General features: G+C 56.6%; 5 protein-coding genes across 8 annotated transcripts in view; 2 read left to right on the forward strand and 3 right to left on the reverse strand.

Annotated features, from left to right (window-relative positions):
* Nucleotides 1-1,980, forward strand: part of Med16 (mediator complex subunit 16) — a 13,316-nt gene extending 11,336 nt beyond the window's left edge. For all 3 annotated transcript variants that reach the window (XM_013350699.2, XM_005359096.3, XM_013350700.2), the window contains exon 15: nt 168-1,980. In XM_013350699.2, coding sequence (XP_013206153.1) covers nt 168-294 — 127 coding nt within the window. In that variant the 3' untranslated portion in view covers nt 295-1,980. The remainder of the gene's footprint in view (nt 1-167) is intronic.
* Nucleotides 1,981-1,985: 5 nt separating this feature from the next.
* On the reverse strand, nt 1,986-3,646 carry Cfd (complement factor D). Of its 2 annotated transcripts, none has more exons than XM_005359100.2 (5): nt 3,576-3,646; nt 2,966-3,119; nt 2,731-2,878; nt 2,345-2,602; nt 1,986-2,192 (listed from the first exon to the last, which is right to left on the reverse strand). In XM_005359100.2, the coding sequence occupies exons 1-5, from the start codon at nt 3,628-3,630 to the stop codon at nt 2,031-2,033; spliced, it is 777 nt and encodes a 258-aa protein (XP_005359157.1). In that variant the 5' UTR covers nt 3,631-3,646; the 3' UTR covers nt 1,986-2,030. The 2 variants fall into 2 exon arrangements, with proteins under 2 accessions (XP_005359157.1, XP_005359156.1); XM_005359099.2 differs by having other exon boundaries at nt 2,966-3,122.
* Nucleotides 3,647-5,679: 2,033 nt separating this feature from the next.
* On the reverse strand, nt 5,680-7,489 carry LOC101993257 (neutrophil elastase). The gene is made up of 5 exons (XM_005359126.1): nt 7,426-7,489; nt 6,833-6,989; nt 6,575-6,716; nt 5,965-6,198; nt 5,680-5,880 (listed from the first exon to the last, which is right to left on the reverse strand). The coding sequence occupies exons 1-5, from the start codon at nt 7,487-7,489 to the stop codon at nt 5,680-5,682; spliced, it is 798 nt and encodes a 265-aa protein (XP_005359183.1).
* Nucleotides 7,490-9,916: 2,427 nt separating this feature from the next.
* Nucleotides 9,917-11,749, reverse strand: LOC101983627 (myeloblastin). The gene is made up of 4 exons (XM_026785324.1): nt 11,590-11,749; nt 11,191-11,332; nt 10,333-10,563; nt 9,917-10,201 (listed from the first exon to the last, which is right to left on the reverse strand). The coding sequence occupies exons 1-4, from the start codon at nt 11,691-11,693 to the stop codon at nt 10,043-10,045; spliced, it is 636 nt and encodes a 211-aa protein (XP_026641125.1). The 5' UTR covers nt 11,694-11,749; the 3' UTR covers nt 9,917-10,042.
* Nucleotides 11,750-16,703: 4,954 nt separating this feature from the next.
* Plppr3 (phospholipid phosphatase related 3) overlaps nt 16,704-18,194 on the forward strand; it is a 12,346-nt gene continuing 10,855 nt past the window's right edge. Inside the window, exons 1-2 of the mRNA XM_005359103.2 lie at nt 16,704-17,176; nt 17,316-17,436. Coding sequence (XP_005359160.1) covers nt 17,362-17,436 — 75 coding nt within the window. The 5' untranslated portion in view covers nt 16,704-17,176; nt 17,316-17,361. The remainder of the gene's footprint in view (nt 17,177-17,315; nt 17,437-18,194) is intronic.

Consider the following 18,194-nt stretch of genomic DNA (forward strand, 5'->3'; position numbering starts at 1 on the left):
TTGGTAGTCTGTGTTGTACCTGGGGTGTGGTTTGGGGTGTACCTCCTTGGTAGTCTGTGTTGTACCTGGGGTGTGGTTTGGGGTGTACCTCCTTGCCTGCTTGCATCCCTGCAGGCAGAGGCAGGCGGGGTGGGGGAGGGCAAGTGTCAGCAGCCCCTGCTCCCCAGGTGTGGCTGTGTCACCATGCTGAGGTCACCCAACAAGACAACAGCCGTGAAACAGTGGGAGCAGCGCTGGATCAAGAACTGCCTGTGTGGGGGGCTGTGGCGGAGAGTGCCCCTCAGCTGTCCCTGAGCAGACGTGGGGGCCTCAAGTCCCATGGTCACACCCAGGCCACACACAGAGCTTGAAGGAGTTGGTCTGTGTCCACCCTTCAAAAGGTCCACAGTCCATACGTCCCTGTCCAGGTTGGGGATGTCGTCCTCAGTTTCCCTTTTAGGCCTATAGGAGCGGAAGGTGGGCCCAATAAAGTTCTCTTGTCGTCCAGGCCCATTTATCACCACAGTCCCCCCCACTCTTGCCCACAGGTGTGCCCTAGTGGGCTCCCCCTCCCCACTGCCTCTCATCTGGTTTCTGGCAGCCTTTGCTCTTGGTCCCCAGGGTCCGGCCTTCAGTCTCCCCATAGCATCTGCCCCTGCAGTCACTGGCAACCAGGTCCCGGCCTCATGGAGCTGGGTAATTGGTTTTGTTGTTTTCCCTCTGGCCCCTGTGGAGCAGAGAGTGCAGGCCAGTGGCACACATGGCCCAGCCTGGGGAGGGCTGTGTTCAAGCCCTGGCTCCAGCTCGCCGTGCTCCAACACAACCTGTGAGTGCAGCCGTAGCCAGACACGGTAGCAGGGCCTGGACCTGGTGGGAACCCCCAACCTGGAACCTATATAGTTGGGGATAGCCTTGAACCCCTGATCCTCCTGTCTCTCTCCTGAGTGCTAGGATAGCAGGCAGTGCTCCCATTTCGCCCTAGAACACTGTACATCAGAAGAGCCTAGGAGACCAGTGTGTCCCCTTCAGGGTTTTGTGACATCCCGTGATGGCCACTGCTGGCCCTAGGGTACTGCCTCTGCCAGCAGAAGCCAGCAGCATGGCGTGGGGCGTGTTGGCCTTGCTCTAGCCATCCTTGACTTCCCGTGGCCGGGAGCATGGCCACTGGGGTGACCAGCCATCCCGTGTGTAAGTTCCCTTCCTCCTCACCAGCCTGCGTGGCTGCTCACATCCTTTCTCTGCAGTGCTGGCCATGTTAGTGGATTCCAAGCCGTGTGGGGAAACTGCAAGGAGCAGCTGAATGATGGGTGTCTCGGGGTGTGAAGCACCCTGGGATTGTGGGATAAATGGCATTGAAATGCTAGCCTCCTGAGGAGACACAACTGGGCCTTGCCTATGCCTGTGCCCACCCCTCTGCTGGAGCCTGGGGAGGGCACACAGTAGGCGCTCAGGCTCAGTAAGTGCTTGTTCATAAAGATGGACCTGCCTGGCAGAACCAAAATTCAGGCCCAGGCTCCAGTTCTACTGCCATTACCAGCAAGGTCCTGAGTGACCTCACCTCTCAGATGCTCAGTCTCCAATACCTACGGGAGGCCAAGGGACTGTCGCTGTCTCAGTATCTGTCCTCCAGGGAGAAAGGCATGGGGCTTGACTCTGGGTTCTGCCTGTTGTCACCCGCAGGGGACCTGGAGTGCTGATTCCACAGCTCTCCAGCCCATGTGGCACTGCAGACATCACTGACTCCCTCCTCAACGATTCAGTGTGGGCTCTGGGTCGGAATCCAGCCATTGTTTATGGCCTCTCTGTGCCTCAGTTTTTCCCCTTTTAATGTTTATGTCAACTTCAGAGCATCTTGGCAGTGATGTCTGACCTCTGTCGGGTAGGAGTGGGCCCGGCCCCACGGTTCCCTAAAAGAGCACGCGCACCTTCGTGTGGCTGAACACGGAACTACCTGTCTTACTGGGTGTGTGCGCGCGCAGCAGGCAGTCAATAAAGACTCACTGGGCTCAGACAGATGCATTTATTGTGAGACACGTGTCTCCGAGGTCCCCTCAGATCGTCAAGTTACCATTCCTGACGTTTTCGATCCAATCTGTGTAGGTCGACACGCGGGTAAAGACGCCCGGCTTCTTGCGGTTTCCACAGACTCGCGAGCCCCACGCGACAATACCCTCGACCGTGTTTCTGCACACCAGAGGGCCACCGGAGTCTCCCTGTGGGGTGGGGCCGCGAGTGACGTTCCCGCCCAATAGCCAAGCCACTGGCTCCCTGCAGCTCCAGGGCTCCTGAACCCCACTCTTCCTGCAAGCCACGCTCCTCGCTGGCCTCTGCAGACCCTCAGGTTCCACCCACCCTTGCCACTCACCCTGCAGGTGTCCCTGCGGTTGCTCTCTGCACACATCATGTTCTTGGTGACGGCCCCGTCGTGATGCACGCGCTGATTGCAGGTGTTCCGGTCCATGATTGGCACTGTCAGGGTTTGCAGGACGTCGGGCCTTCGGCCTGCGTGGCTGACCACACCCCAACCGGCCACATGGCAGAGCGTTCCGGGGGGCAAGTCTCGGTCTTCGCGTTGCAAGGGCAGAGGGTGCACGTAGGGGCCCAGCGAGACATTCTGGGACAGCTAAGGGTGGGAGAAGAGTAATGTCACGGTAGTGGGCGGGGCTGGGAAATAGACTGGAGGTGCAGGAGGAAGGGTCGAGGCTAGACCCTGAGTGGAACCCAGGGGTAGGAAGGACCCGGTTTCCTCACCTGCAAGAGGAGAAGGTCGTCCTCAATGCGGTCGGACCGGCTTCCCGGGTGATGCACTGCACTTTGCACGTCGTACAGCCGCTTGGAGGGTTCAGGCATCGACAGGGAGTGGGCACCCAGGAGCACTTGCACAATCTCATTCGTGGTCCTGGGGACATGACGAGGGCCCACCTCAGATCCACGTCCCACCCTCTGGAGGCCCCATCCCCTCCCTTCCCCCACCCCCACCACTCACACTCCGTCCATGCAGTGCGCAGCACTCAACACCCACTGCTCATCCACCAGGGTGCCACCGCACACGTGTGTTCCGTTCACCTGCACCGAAGCCATGTAGGGCCAAGTATGAGCCTTGGCCTCCTGGCCACCCAGAATCCGGCCTCGGGGCTGCGCTGCTGAGGAAGGTGGGTGCACTATGATTAGCCTGGGCTGCACCCAGAGAGACGCCAGACACCACCTCCCCCGTCCCGTTTGCTCCAGATCCAGAACCCCATCCATCTCTGTAAAAACACTTCGAGATGCTGCAAATTCAGAAGCCTGGTGGGTGGGTGCACATCCCTCAAAACCACAGTGAACCTGTGGTAGCTGGAAGACAGCTCGCAGGGAATCCCATCTCTTCTTCCACCATGCGGGTTCAGGAGATCAAACTCGGGTCTTCCAGCTTGGCCACCAGCCCCTTTACCAACTGAGCCTTCTCACTGACCCCAAGGTGAATTTTAGTTCTTTAATTCTATAAAGCCTACAGGTTTCAGATTCAGAGTCCTGCTGTTGGTGAAAGCTCAGAGTCCAGGAGGCTCAGACTGCAGACTGGTGTGTGTGACTGCATCCAGCTGTCCCTCTCCACTCACCACATTCAGCCGCCCGCAGGACCACCAGAACCACGAGCCACACAGAACTTTGCATTCTGACGCTAATGAGTCCAGATGCTGACCCAGGCGCCCGTCCTCGGGGTCTGTTTTATGGGGCAGGTGCCTCCCGCCCCCAGTCTGCCTCTTGGGCAGACAGCCAACTAGGGAACTGGGAATCTACTCTTTCAGATTTGAGTGTGTGGCCCTTCTGGGACTGCTTATATAAACCTTCGATGTGCACGGGGATCCTTCCTCTTCCTCCTGCCTGGGACCCCGGCCAGTGCCCATCCTAAAGGTGACAGCAATTGGGTTGGGTGGGAGGCTGGACCACCCAGCACCCTGGCCCAGTAACTGTCCTTCCAGCATGGTGTCTGTTGCAACAGCAGCGGCAGGAGGCCAGCTGGCAAACAAGTCTCCATCTTTTTACCCTCCCACACTTCCTCCTCCAACTTGGAAAGAGGTTGTTTGTCAGTGGGGGCAGGGAACATTCCTGTGGCCATGAGGGACCCACTCCTCAGTAGTATGGCAGGAAGGAAATGGGAAGGAAAGTCCTGTGGATTTTGCCTTCAGGTATGACCTAATCCCAGGCATCCTTTGCCTTTCTCGCCCAGGCTGCTCCCTGTCGCAGCGCAGGGACCCTCACTGGAAAATCTGACCTTCATGTTAATCAAGGTCTGACTGGCCCTGTCTAGGTCACAGTCCACCCCTCTGTTAATCCCTAGGGTGGGTTCCAGAGTGGAGGGAGGAGGTGGGGGGCTTGGAGGGTCCGCAAACCACTTCCTCTCAGAGCAGTAAGTTCTCTCTTTGGGGGTAACTTAGTGTTGCAGATGTGATGTCAGAACCCCAGGAGTCTGCTTTATTAAAATCAGAAGCCACCTGGTGCCTGAGGCTTTCAACCCCAGCACTTGGAAGGCAGAGTTAGGAGGATCTCTGTGAGTTCGAGGCCAGCCTGGACTACAGAGTGAGACCCTGTCTCAAAAGCAAAACAAAACAAAATCAGAAGCCTTTTAGGACAGAATCCAGATTGTGCAAAAAGAAACCCGAGAAATTAAAAAAAAAATGGCTACCACCCAGGGTCAGGCCAATAGGACACACTTCAGCAAACAACTCTGAGCCTCCACACACTTGGAGGCCTGCCCTAGTGGGGTGGGGTAGGGGAGGAGGGTGGGTGGGACAGAAGACAGTCTAATGGGAAGCGGATTACTTCTCATTTTATCTGCATGCTTTGTTTATTTTGATGTCCCACGTGCTGTGTGGCAGCTCGCAGGAGTCTCCCTCCACCATGCGCTTCCCAGAACGGGCACCTTCGCCACTCTGCCACCTCACAGTCCTTATTGTTCTTAATTATGTGTATAGGGGGTGCATCGCATGCCTGGTGCCCACAGAGTCCAGAGGAGGATGTGGAGGCCCCTGGAATAGAATGGGAGCTATAGGTAGTTGTGAACCACCATGTGGGAACCCAGGCAATGCTGAGTCACCTCTCCAGCCCCTCTATGTGTTTTGAGACAGGGTCTCACTGTGTAGGCCAGGCTGTTCTTAAACTCATGGCAATCCTCCTGCCTCTGCCTCCTCTTGAGTGCTGAGACCTAGCTGAACGTGGGTTTTAGGAACAGAAACCCACAACGGTCATCTCAGTGTCTCAGTGATAACCTTTTTTTTTTTCCTTCTTTCGAGACAGGGTTTCTCTGTAGCTTTAGAGCCTGTCCTGGAACTAGCTCTTGTAGACCAGGCTGGCCTCGAACTCCCAGAGATCCGCCTGCTTCTGCCTCCCGAGAGCTGGGATTAAGGCGTGCGCCACCACCACCAGGTAGTAATAGCCTTTTGTACAAAGTGGAGAACATGCCTCTTGCTGCCACTTTGCCCCAACTCGGCAACTGACCCCAGGAGGTGCCCCTCACATGGGGCAGTGGCTCTGTTCTGCATTCTGTGGCATGGTCAACAGACACCAGATCCTGTGTACCAAGGAAACATTGCTTTTATTGAGGGCCGCCAGGAGCAGCTGAGGGGATGGGCCAATCAGCTGGTTCCACTCTCAGGATCTCCGGGGTGGGTATGGGGCGGTCATCATGGATGAGGTTGATGGCAGGGAGAGGACAGGCAGGTCTTAGCTGGTCCCACTCTCGGGATCTCTGGGGTGGATGTTGGGGTGTTCATCATGGCCGCGGATAATGGAGTTGATCCAGTCTGCAAACTCGGCCACAGGCGCAAAGGCATCTGGGAATAATCCAGACCCGCAGCCCCCACGGATAAAGGAGTCGATGCCTTGGACAAGCCCATTACAGACCAGAGGTCCTCCAGAGTCCCCCTGTGGAAGCATCAAGGTCAGAGACTGGACCTCGAGGCCCCGTTGCCCACACCCCGCACTGGCAAGTCCCTCCTGGGCACTCACGAAGCAGATGCCTGCTCGCCGCTGCGGCACCAGCGTGCATACATTCAGACGGCGGCGGCAGAGGTTTGTCACCACCGTCACATTGAGCTGTTGGAGCACGCTGGGTGAAGGTCGGTTTGTGCCCAGCCTGCCCCAGCCCATGGCCAGGCATAAAGTGCCATTATCCACGCCACGGCCCTGGGCAGGCAGCTGGGCCACCTGCACATTGGTGTTAATGGTGGCTGAGCCATTGAGCTGTGGTGAGAGGAGAGACTTAGAAACCATGAAGGAGTCACAGGCCACGTTGGGCATTGTGTGTCCCCACTTTCCTTAGTGCCCTGCCCCCAAGACGCACTCGATGAAGAAAGGAATGTTCCCCCAGGATCCCCAGAGCCGCAGGGTCAGTGAGTGGAGAGGCACAAAAAATACAGGCATTTGTTGACTGAATGCTGCACCCTCACCATCTGGCCCACAGAACGGTTTTTCTCCACTGTACTGAGCTGGAACAGAGTCAGGGGGTGGTGGCTGCAGTTGCTCGGGTGTGTCCGTCCCCCCAACCCAGACCCTTCTGCACTGCACTTTTCTCAAGCCTTTGCACCCGAGGCTCACCCTCCCGGACTCCCAAGCTCACCTGCATGATTACAATGTCGTTCACCAGACGCGAGGGGTCGAAGCCATTCTCGAAGACCCGCTGCACCGAGAAGATCTGCCTAGTGGGTTCCCGACGCCGGAGGTTGTGGGCCCCCAAGACTACCTGCACCGACCGGAAGTTTCTATAGACAGCCAAGAGGGGAAAGGGGGGAGGAGCGTGGGTGGGAGGCCCCACCTAACTTCCCCACTCTGGCCCATGTGGATGCTGAGGTCTGGGAGTGCTGGAGGCAGGACTCACAGGCCGTTCACACAGTGGGCTGCTGACATGACAAAGTTTCTGGCGATGAGTGTAGCGCCACAGAAGTGACCTCCACGTCGTTGCAGGGACGCCATGAAGGGCCAAGCGTGGGCCTGGGCTGGCTGGCCACCCACAATCTCTGAGGCCAGCACTGGACCTAGGGACGCAGGGAGGAAGAGTGAGCCCCAGCCACCAAGTTCTTTGAACCCTTAATGAGAATTCAGAAGGTTGATGAGGGAAACTGAGGCAGAGAGGATAAAGGACCTGCCCAGGTGCTCCTGGACTTGAGACCCAAGCACCTCCCCCAGGCTTAGAACCCCTGTTTCTGCCTGACAATGGTGGCACACACTTTTAATGCCAGCACTCAGGAGGCAGAGGCAAGTGAATCTCCTGAGTTCGAGACCAGCCTGGTCTACAGAGGGAGTTCCAGGACAGGCTCCAAAACTACACAGAGAAATAAACAAACAAAAAGAATCCCCGTTTCCTGATAGTGCCCTGCCCACCAGAAACCTCCGTGTCCTGGGGGACCCGGGGAAAGACAGTGGAGCCAGACAAGCGGTCAGTGGGGTGGCTGCACCTCCATGCGCACTCACCACCCAGGAGCAAGGACAGCAGCACCGGAGCCAGAGTTCGGCTGGATGATGGGCTGAGGGCCATGGTGAGGCTGTGCTCTCGTGGTTCCCCATGCCCCTACCTAACAGCCTTACTTATAGCCCAGCCAGAGGCCGTTGAATTGCCCCATGCTGGCCACAGCCCCACTTCCTCCCTGGGGACAGGATGGTGGGGGTGACAAGGAAAGGTGTGTGCCCCCCGGGGTCCCCACTTCAGCTTCATCCCTGCTATTGAATAGCAACGAACACTCAGCAAGCCATCCTTTTCTCTCCTCCTTTTTAAAAACTAGACCCTCACGCTGGGCAGCGGTGGTGCACGCCTTTGATCCCAGCACTTGGGAAGCAGCAGGCAGGCAGGTGGATCTCAGTGAGTTCAAGGTCAGCCTGGGCTACAGCAGGATCCAAGAGGGCTAGGGCTACACAGAGAAACTGTGTCCCAATAAATAAATAAATAATATAGGATCTCAGGTAGCCCAGGCTGGCCTCAAACTCTTAGTTTCCCAGCCTCCACCTCCTGAGTGCTGGGATGGCAGGCATGCCCTCCAGGCTCAGCTTGGAGCCCTGTACCCAGCTACTTATATCTGAAGGCCAAGTCCTTTGCCTCAGTTTGCCTTAGGCGTGATAATAACAGCAACGTGTGGCACGCTGGGTCTTCAAAGGGGCCAGTGCCAGCCTGACTTTTTCCTGGGGTGACAGAGTGGCTGGCTGGATCCTTACTTAAACCAGAAAAATTGAGGGCCTTGGCAGCTCTACCCACCCAGTGACAGGTGAGTGTGTCTGTGTGTGCGCTTGAGAAAAGGTCTCACTATGTATCCCAGGCTGGCCTCTCAGAGATCCGCCTGCTCTGCCTGCCCCGCACTGGGACTAAAGGTGTGTCGCGCCATCATGCCCATGCACAGCCCATGCCCAGCACAACGGGTCATCTTAACCTGGTTCACACTGCAGCAGCTGAGCCCCTAAATTGCGGGTCGCTCCTCACAGTGGAGAGCTCACTCCCATCTGACCCCATCCATGCCTGGGTACCCGTGAGAAGGAATTGCTATCCAGACTGTGGGTTCCCATCCTACAAAGGAGACAGGACTCGGGGGGGCCCAGCCCTCCCCCCACTCTGTGGCCAGCTCCCCTCCCATCTCTTCCAGGAGCTGCTGCCAAGGCTGTTGCAAAACCAACGTCCCAACTCTAGGATCGGGCATGGTGGGGTGGAGCCCAACGAACGTGGGCAGGTGGCCAGGGTGCCTGGGACCCCAGTGGGGACACTGCCCTCTTTCACCCAGATACACACTAACTCCGCTCCTTTTCTTCTACACAGTGAGTGCCTGCTGTATACACCATCCCTTGCCGCCTGGAGGGGAGGGCAGGCAAACAAGATCAGGAGACCAGGTCTCACCACAGCTACACTTATTGAGCACCACCTGTATGCTGTGCTCATCCATGCTGCGCAGGTTAGGTCTGCATTCGGGTTCATATTTCTCTGTTGTGGAATTCCAGGCCCCGAGGGAACCCCTCTGAGCTCAGGCTCTTCTCTGACTCCATTTAGTGTCCCCAGATCCCCAGTGTCTCCATAAGAAACAGTCTGCACACGGCGTGACACACTGGGGACCCATCCCCGGGAGTTGGAGGATTGAAAAGAGGCTGGGGTTCAGTGGGCAGTTGCCTTCCTGGAGCGCACCAAGCCCCGGAGTGGCTGCTCACACCTGTCATCCCAGCACTTGGGAGGTGGAGGCAGGAGGATCTTTGGCTTTGTAGGGAGTTAGAGGCTAGCCTGGTTTTCATGAGACTCTCCCAAAGCCAAAGCAATGTTAGAGAAGGAATAAGCCTTTGGCCCCGGAACAGCGCCACCAAATGGCGGCACCAAGAAAAGTCAGAGAGCAGCCCACTCCCACTTCCTAAGACCCTGTGAGGAGACCGCCCCTCTCTCACCCTTCCAGGGCTGGCTTGGGACCTCTTTCCCTCCTCCCTGTGCTGGCCCCAGCTCATTTCCCTACCGCTGGGGAAAACCCGAGGCTTCCACGGCTGCCCCTTGCTCTTCTGGCCTCGCTGTGCCCGTCCCTTGGGTCCCGGCCCCTGCTCCCGGCTTTCCCACTGCCGTCCACCTTGCCTCCTCCACCAGGAAGGCCTCCTATCTGCTTTGACAGGATCACAACCGTGAGGCCCCGAGAAGCCCAGCCCCTACCCACTGTGGTGTGAAAAGAGCCCGGGCTTCAAGGAGTCCGAAGCTGGGGGACACCTCACCAAACCCCACCAGCCCCACATCCACATCTGGGATGTGTCCCGGTTCTAGTTAGGGGAATTGAGACACGGAGGTGAGAAGCAAAGGGGGTGCTGAATCCAACCGCTGCGGTTTGGGAGTGAGCCTGGCTTCCCCTCCACCCCTGTGGTAAATCCGCGGCCTCCGACACCGAGGCTCTGGCCACATCCCAGGTCCACATGAGGTAAGACAGACAGAAGACAGTTTTTAAATACTTCTCAGATTTATTGAGGTCACATGGACTGGAGGACAGAGCTGGCTCCACTCCAGGGGGTGCGGAGCTGGATCCAGCTGGAGGAAAAGCCTGGAAGGACCACCCTGCTCCAGACAGACTGGGGTGCGGAAGGTAGCTCAAGGCTCAGCTCCCCGGAGCACCATGTGGATCCAATCCACGTACATGGACACCCGGGCGAAGAAGTCGGGGAACTGGAGGGAAGCGCATTCCCGGATTACGAAGGAGTCGACTCCGTGGAGAAAGCCATCACAGATCAAGGGGCCGCCCGAGTCTCCCTGAGGCAGAAGAGTCAGCCGGGATGAGGCCACTTGGGAAGAGTCAAGCTCCACCAGAGGCCCCGCCCCCACAGAGCGGCCCCGCCCCACAATCACAGGCCACGCCTCCCACGGCCCGGCCCAGCACTCACGAAGCAAATGCCAGCTGCCCGCCGTGGCACCAATGTGCACACGTTGTGTTCCCGGCACAGGAAGGTGACCACCGTGACGTTCAGCTCCTGCAGCACGCGTGGCGTGGGCGCGCGGGTGCCCAGGCGGCCCCAGCCCATGGCCAGGCACTGGGTGCCCTGGGCCAGCGACTGGCCTTGCTGGGGCAGCGAGGCCAGGGCCACCTTCTCTCCCAAGGAGGCTGGCCGGTTCAGCTGCAGAAAAGATGTGAGGCCTCTTCCCCACCCGCCACCCTAGGGACCTAACATCTCTTTTAGGCCGAGCACTTAAACAGCAACAGCTGGGTGGAGGCTCATGCCCTAAACCCAGCACTCGGGAGGCAGGCGGATCTCTGTGAGTTCGAGGCCATCCTGGTCTACTGAGCGAGTTCCAGGACAGTTAGGGTTGTTACACAGACACCCTGTCTCAAAAAAACAAAAACCAAACAAAAACTCAACTGAATATCCCGCTCTGTGGAGAGCTTTGAAGCTTTGTTGGTGGTCAGTCCCAGCTCCTCAGGAAAAACTCTGGAGAGAGCTGTCGGTTCGTACAGCATGATGCAGAGGGAAGGTTTCCCGCGCTGAGATTGTCTGTTGTACAACACCCCCCCCCCCCGTTAACCCTAATCTTGACCCAGACCCTAACTCAGGCTCCGTTTCTGACCATAACCCTAACATTAGCCATGGCCCCAACAGTAACCAAAACATAGCCTCAACCCTAACCCTAACTGCGGCCACCAACCAAGCGCACCAGACAGGAAGCACAGCTGGGGCAGAAGCTGAGACACTGACACCTTCATGGTAAAAGAGGTGCTCCTGGTGTCTTCCGCAGGGCCGGCCTACCTGAATGAGTAGTACATCATTGAGGTTCTCCTCAGGGTTGTAGTTGTTCTGGAAGACCTGAACGATGGTGAATTTCTGCTGCTCAGGCTCCTGGCTTTGCAGGTCGTGGGCACCCAGCACCACTGTCACCAGCTGCCAGGGGCTGTGGGGCCAGGGTCGTGGAATTTTGTCTGTTACAGGGACCCAGGCCCTCTCACCCCTGACCACGCCCCAGCCCCTCACTGGGGTTGTCTAGGTGAGAGGAAAGCTTTATGGTAGTTTCCTGGAGTAGAAACTGGGGCAGAGCTGAGGCCGGGAGAGAGGGAAAGGACTGGGAGAGGAAGTGACTATGGGGCACCCAGCCTGGTGGGTCAGCTAAGCCCTGCAGCCTCCTCACTGGCCCCTGGCTGTTGTACTCACATGTCCTGCAGGCAGTGGGCAGCCGTCAGCACGTACCGCGGGTGGATCAGCGTGCCACCACAGAAGTGGCTCCCAGGGGACCTGCTCAGCTGCAGGGAGGCCATATAAGGCCGAGAATGGGGCTGAGCCTCACGGCCACCCACAATCTGGGAGGCCTGGACTGCACCTGAGGGAGGAAGGTGTCAGTCAGTGCTATGGCCTCAGGGAGACCCATGCCTGGGGAGGATTTGTGGGTCCTGGCTTGAATCTATGGTTATTATTTTGTGTCTCACTCTGTAGACCAGGCTGGCCTCGAACTCACAGAGATCCTGCCCGTGCTGGGATTAAAGGCCTGTGCCACTAATCCTAGTTTCTGCAATTCTGCATTCCCTAGAAATCCCCCCCTACAGCAAGGGCCTCTGGGTAGCACAGTCTTAGAGACTTCTAAGAGAAAACGATCAAGGGAGTGAAGCTGGGCTGCAACTCAGTGGGCAGAGCACTTGTTCAGCACCCATAAAGCCGTGGAACCCATCTCCAGCACCACAGAAAGCCAGCACGGTGGTGGCAGTCTGCCATCCTAGTACCGGGGAGGTGAGACTCGAGGCTCAGGAGCCCGAACTGGCTATAAAGTGAGTTCAAGGCTAGTCTTGGCTACGTGAGACCCTGTCCAAAGACCTAGGCTTCCCTTCTTCTCCTCCCAAGCACTTAGCCAAGTGGTGCCCTGGTCTCCCCAGCTGTGCCAGGAGAGTACTGGTTGATGGACAGACCCCTACTCACCGCTAAAGACCAGGGCAAGCAGGAGGAAGGGTTGAACCCAGCAGGGGGATGGGTGGTTTCTGGCCATGGCCAAGCTCCTGGCCCCCTGCTTGCTGAGCCCCTCTTATACCCAGCTCTGTGGGGAGCCGTTGAACGGTGGCTGAAGGCGGGCCAGGCTGGGTATTCCACTTCCTCCTTCCATTTTTGGGGCCCGGGAGAGTATGCAGTAAGGCAGGATAAAGGGGTCTCTCTGGAGGCGTGAGAAGCCAGCTGCCACCCACTGCATGCTGAGGGTCCTGGAAGAGGCCTTGACTGACAGCCACAGGGCCCTGTGATCAGATCGGTCATATCCTGCCTGGGTTTTCTCTTTAGGGATCATTATTATTTCTCCTTAGTGTGGTAGTGTGTGTTCCCTCTCTGCGGTGGTTGCCTTGAACTCCCCTCCGCCCTGCCCCAGCCTCCTGCGGCCTGGGCTTTGCTTTCACACTGGGATCATTTCCTATTCCTCTCTCTCTCTTTCTTTTCTTAAGTAACTTTAGCTTTGAGGCTGGAGAGATGGTTCAGTGGTTAAGAGCACTGCCTGTTCTTCCAAAGGTCCTGAGTTCAATTCCCAGCAACCACATGGTGGCTCACAACCATCTGTAATGAGATCTGTTTCCCTCTTCTGTCATGCAGGGATACATACATAATAAATTAATAAATCTTTAAAAAAATAACTAGCTTTTTTCTGTTTCTTTCTCTCGTTTTTATTTTTGTGCAGGCAGATGTGTAGACACACATGCACATAGATGCCTGAGGTGGCAAAGACATGTTCCTCAGGTCTTCGCTGCCTGACACACTGAGGCAGGACTTGCCCTACGGTTTCAGTCAGCCTACTCACTAGCTGCTGCTTGCGGTGGAGCAGGGAATCCCTGTCGTTGCCTGGCCCTGCTCCCACCCAAACTTGGGAATACAAGCAGGCTGTCTCCACCATGGAGTTCTTCACCAGGTGTGGGGCAGGGACAGTTCTGAGGACCAGAATCCCAATCCTCTCTTGTGCCACAAGCACTTGACCCACTGAGCTATCTCCCAGCCCCCTTCCCTTTCCTTCCCTTCCCTTCCCATCACCCCCCCTTTGTTAAATCTCAGGCTGACCCAGAACTCATATCAACCCTCCTGCCTCCATTTCTCAAGTGCTGGGATCACAGGGCAAATATATCTATTTATTATAAAACAGTCTAAACTCAGAATGCTGGAATATAGCTAATGGAATGGGGGATGGTGAAGTATTCGCCTAGGATGTGAGACCCTGGGTTCCACCCCAGTACTACAAAAATTAATTCTTTCCTTCCTACATGCCTCTCTCTCTCTCTCTCCCCCCCCCCGTGTGCGTGTGCGTGCGCGTGTATGTATGTGTGTGTGTGCGTGTGTCAAAGGACATCTCTTAGAAGTCAATTCTTCCCTCCCATCATATGAGTCTCTGGTAGTGAACTGAGGTAGTCGGGTTTGGCGGCAAATGCCTTTCCCCTTTGAGCCGTCTTGACAACCCACAAATAAAGAAGTTAATTAATTAAATTGAGTTAAAATAATAAACCACACAAAGAGAAAGAAACCACGGACCAGTTAGACTGGAAATAGGAGAGACAGAGACAGAGACAGAGAGACAGAGAGGTTGTGTGGTTTTTTTTCGTTTTGAAACGCAGCCTCCTCGCTGGCAGGGGTCCACAGGGTTCCAGGACAACTTCTTACACAACCCAACGGCTGGGGAGACTCTGGGCCCAGTGTTGGTTCAGAGTAATGGCACCATCCAAAGTTCTTCCTCATCCCACACCTCCCCCTGCTTGAGCTCATGAGGCTGAGACACCAGCGTCTTCTGATCTTCAGGGAGACTCCTTAGTGACCTTCCATCGCTTGGGTGCCACAGCGTGTCCCGTCCTGGGGAGGACTGAATGGACCTTCTGTTCTCAGACATTTCTGAGACAAGATCTCATGTAGACCAGGCTGGCCCCCAACTCATAAAGCTGTGCTTGCCTTTGTCTCCTGAGTGCTGGGGTTAGGACTTAGGAACTTTGATCCCCCTGGTCCAGCCTCTTGGATGCTGGGATTACAGCAGAGTTTTAGGATACGATGTTCAGCCTCCTGCCCTTGATCTTAAACCAGCCAAGGCTCCCTAGCCACTGCTGACATCCAGATCTCTCATAGGCCATATGGCCACCAGAGCCCAGCTCCTCATAGCCATGTGGAGATTCCACCTGGAAGACCCCAAATCCTCCTCCCCCACTCACACAGTGTCCCCTGCCGGTCACACTGGCTGCCACAGCTTCCTCCTTCTCCCAGGACCTTCCTTCAACACTAGAATTCCTAAGAGGTCACCCAAGCGCCTCCCCTACTGACAGGGAAACTGAGCCCAAGGCTCCCCTAGGTCTCTGTGTCCCCCTCTGGGTTTCTCCACTGCCGCTTTCCTGTGCCCTGTGCCCCAGGAACTATAGCGAAGGGCTGCCCCAGGGCGATTGGCCCACCCCTTTCCCTGAACACTGGTGGACAGTGATGTCCTTGAGCCTGCGTGGGCCACTTTTACCATCCTCTCTGTAACGTGTTTGTTTGTTTCCATTTTTGAAATGGAGACTCTGTAGCCCAGGCTGTGCTGGAACTCACTCTGTAGACCAGGCTGGCCTCAAACTCAGAGATCCGCCTGCCTCTGCCTCCCGAGTGCTGAGATCATAGGTGTGCGTTACTTCATTTGCTTGTTTTTGAGACACAGTCTGACTGCAGTACAGTCTGTAGCCCAGGCTAGACTGGAACTCACAACAATCCTGCCTCATCTTCTTGGGTGTGGGATGACAGGAATGGACCTGCCATACCAAATACTTTTTCTTTTCTTTGATTTTCTTTTTCAAGATAGGCTTCTCTGTAGCTTTGGAGCCTGCCCTGGAACTAGCTCCTATAGACCAGACTGGTCTTGAATTCACAGAGATCCTCCTGCCTCCTACCTCCAGAGTGCTGGGATTTAAGGTGTGCACCACCACCGCCTGGCTGTTTTTGGTTTTGTTTTGAGACAGGGTCTTGCTGTGCAGCACAGGAGTTATCTAAACTCATAGCAATTCTCCTGCCTCATCTGCCCAAGAGCGGCACACCACCATGCCTGGCTTCATGCAGGGCACCTCTGTGGAGCTGGAACATCTGCTGTGTATGGTCACTAGGCCTGGAACTTGCTGTTCCCAGAAGGAGACTGAACCTTGAGCTGAGCTTGAGTTTGGGAAAACAAACACTGAGTAATGGGATGGACAGAGAGCAGGGCAGGAGCAATGGGGTGGGCAGTGCAGGAACAGTAGGGTGGGCAGTAGGGTGGGCAGTGGGGGAGCAGTGGGGTGGGCAGGGTAGGGGCAGTGGGGTGGGCAGTGGGGGAGCAATGGGGTGGGCAGTGCAGGAACAGTAGGGTGGGCAGTGGGGTGGGCAGTGGGGGAACAGTGGGGTGGGCAGTGGGGGAGCAGTGGGGTGGGCAGTGGAGGGGCAGTGGGGGAAGCAGTGGGGTGGGCAGGACACTAGAGCAGGGTGGACACACTGTAGGTGCTCCATGGATCAACCCTCCATGCCCTTCAGATGACCTTGTGCTTACTCCCTTGCCCTGCATTTTGCCTGTTTCCCTGTTTGCTCGTGTGCCCTTTGAGCTGCCCACTTTGTTTTTGTGTTTTGTTTTGTTCTGGTTTTGGTTTTTTGAGACAGGGTTTCTCTGTAGCCCTGGCTATGTAGACCAGGCTGACCTCAAACTCACAGAGTGTTGAGATTAAAGGCCTACGCCACCACCGCCCAGGCCTGGTTTTGTTTTTTGGAAACAGGGTCTTGGGATTCATGGAATCCCTCTGCCTCTGTCTCACAAGTGGCTGAGATTACAGATGTACACAGTCAGCCCCAGTTTTACCTTATGTTTTGGGATAGTCTCTTTGATTAGGATCAGTGATCATTCTGTCCTGCTCTCCCCAGCGCTGGGGTTAGATATGACACCATGGATGGATTTTTATGTGGGTGCTGGGGATTCGAACGAGGTCCTCCTGCCTCCTGCTTGTAGCATGACCGGCTAACCCCAGCTTAGTTCTTATTTTAAGACAATGTCTTACTATGTAGCCGTAGCCCAGGGAATCCCAAGTGTCTGTTAAGGATCTGGTATACAGTAAGCTCACTCACTATACCGACAGAATGATTTCCTAACTTCTCTGGGCCTCGGTTTGCTCCAATGGGATGCGGTGGCTATCTTACTGGGCTGCCTCTGTCGAGCCAGCGCTGTCTAGGTGCATTTATCCTCCAGGCCGTCAGCTGTATAGGGTCAGGCGGGTGGGTGAGGCGGGCCTGAAGGATGGATGGAGAAAAGGAGGGGCGGGGACGAGGGGGAAGTAGAGTGAGGGCAGCCCCTCCACCCGGGAGGCTTTGTCTCTTTTCCCTCAGGCGCCCAGGGACCTCACCATGGCAACCGACTCCAGCGAGCAGCGGGCACGGAAGACGTGGGGGCCCGAGGACTCGGCGACTGTGAAACGCAGGAAGACGATTTGGGGCCGCGGGACCTCGCCTTCCCCGCACTCCGCCGCCCGCCCCTAGGTCCCTGAGACTGATCGTGCGCGCGCAAGGCGCACGGAGGGCGCGTTCCAGGGGCAGAGAAGGGACCCGGATTGCTATCCCCCGCGGGGCCGAAGACCCTGAGACCCACAGAGCCGGAGGCGGAGGCGCCCTAACCGGGGGCGGGGCCGGGGCGGGGCCGGGGAGGCTGCAGAGTCCACAGACAAAGAGCCCGCGCCCCGCGCACCGCTCCCGGCCTCTCGTCCCTCCCACGCGGGGGCCCGGGCTTTGTGTCCGCGCTCTGCGGCGGACTCCGCCCTCCCAGGTAAGCGAGCCGTCTGCGCTCCTGCATCCTCCTTCCCCAAATACCCCCCTTCCGCTTCAGCCTCAGTTTCCCCGGGCGGCTTTGTCTATCCCTTGTGTCGCCACCTGGGAACTCCATCTGCGCACCTCCTGGTTTCCAGCGCGCCTTTGTCCCCTGCAACCTCGGCCTACAGCGCGCGCGTCACCATGATTGCTATGAAGGAGAAGAATAAAACGCCGAAGGACAGCATGACGCTCTTGCCTTGCTTTTATTTTGTAGAGGTGAGTTGGGGAGGGGGGGCACGGAGATAGGTTTCCATGGCGTGGAGCTTAAGACACCGTCGCCTCCACGCTGCGGGGACAGGAGCCCGCACCGCGGAACCACGGCACCTGAAGCTGGGATGGGGATAAGACTGGGTCCAAGAAGCAGGGCTCTGCAGGTCGAGTAGGAGTTCCAGAAATGCAGAAGGGTCCTTTAGACTGTGGGAACAGACAAGGAAAATGCTAGGATGGTGGGCTTTCTTTGAAGGACATGGGTGAGAAGCTAGGTCTGAAAATTGGGGCATGGTGGTGGACAAGCCCCAACTGGGGAGGGTGGGTGCTGGGGACTTGGCCCTACAGCACCTTGGATGTATCTAAGCCCTCTTCTGCTAATGGTGAGGCTGCGTGCCGCCCCCCAAGACTAGCCAGCTGTGGTGCAGAACTGAGGGGTCTAAAAATAGAAGACAATACATGCATTCACTTGGTGCATACTAAGTGTGGATGATGGTGGTTTTTCTCTGAATGACAGGATTCGGATGGGGACAGAAGCTGGGTGACAGACAAGCCCCGGGTCAGCCTGGAGCCCAGCTTCGTCCCCAAAGCTGATCCCTCTCCGCAGGTGACCCTGTGTGGACCACAGAGCAATTGGGGGGATGCTTAATTAAGTTCCAACATGACAATAGATTAACCAGACCCTCAGGCTGACTCTCACTAGAATCCTTTGAAATCCTTTCAGAAATTGCTTACAGCTATTTTTTTCTTGCTCATTTAAAATTATT

The sequence above is a fragment of the Microtus ochrogaster genome, linkage group LG1 (assembly GCF_000317375.1).
Source record: "Microtus ochrogaster isolate Prairie Vole_2 linkage group LG1, MicOch1.0, whole genome shotgun sequence".
Taxonomy (NCBI): Eukaryota; Metazoa; Chordata; class Mammalia; order Rodentia; family Cricetidae; genus Microtus; species Microtus ochrogaster.

What these genes read in the sequence shown, in the direction of transcription:
- LOC101983627 (XM_026785324.1), bottom strand. Translation starts at nt 11,693, where the DNA reads ATGGCCTCCCTGCAGCTGAGCAGGTCCCCTGGGAGCCACTTCTGTGGT. An exon ending in GCCCACTGCCTGCAGGACAT is followed by an intron (nt 11,333 to 11,589) that starts GTGAGTACAACA and finishes CTGGCCCCACAG; the next exon opens with CCCCTGGCAGCTGGTGACAG. An exon ending in GGGCAGCTGGCATTTGCTTC is followed by an intron (nt 10,202 to 10,332) that starts GTGAGTGCTGGG and finishes CTTCTGCCTCAG; the next exon opens with GGAGACTCGGGCGGCCCCTT.
- Cfd (XM_005359099.2), bottom strand. Translation starts at nt 3,630, where the DNA reads ATGCAAAGTTCTGTGTGGCTCGTGGTTCTGGTGGTCCTGCGGGCGGCT. An exon ending in CCTGCGGGCGGCTGAATGTG is followed by an intron (nt 3,123 to 3,575) that starts GTGAGTGGAGAG and finishes CACCTTCCTCAG; the next exon opens with CAGCGCAGCCCCGAGGCCGG. An exon ending in ACCGCAGGGACACCTGCAGG is followed by an intron (nt 2,193 to 2,344) that starts GTGAGTGGCAAG and finishes CCCACCCCACAG; the next exon opens with GGAGACTCCGGTGGCCCTCT.
- LOC101993257 (XM_005359126.1), bottom strand. Translation starts at nt 7,489, where the DNA reads ATGGCCCTCAGCCCATCATCCAGCCGAACTCTGGCTCCGGTGCTGCTG. An exon ending in GCCCACTGTGTGAACGGCCT is followed by an intron (nt 6,717 to 6,832) that starts GTGAGTCCTGCC and finishes GGCTGTCTATAG; the next exon opens with AAACTTCCGGTCGGTGCAGG. An exon ending in ACGACATTGTAATCATGCAG is followed by an intron (nt 6,199 to 6,574) that starts GTGAGCTTGGGA and finishes CTCTCACCACAG; the next exon opens with CTCAATGGCTCAGCCACCAT.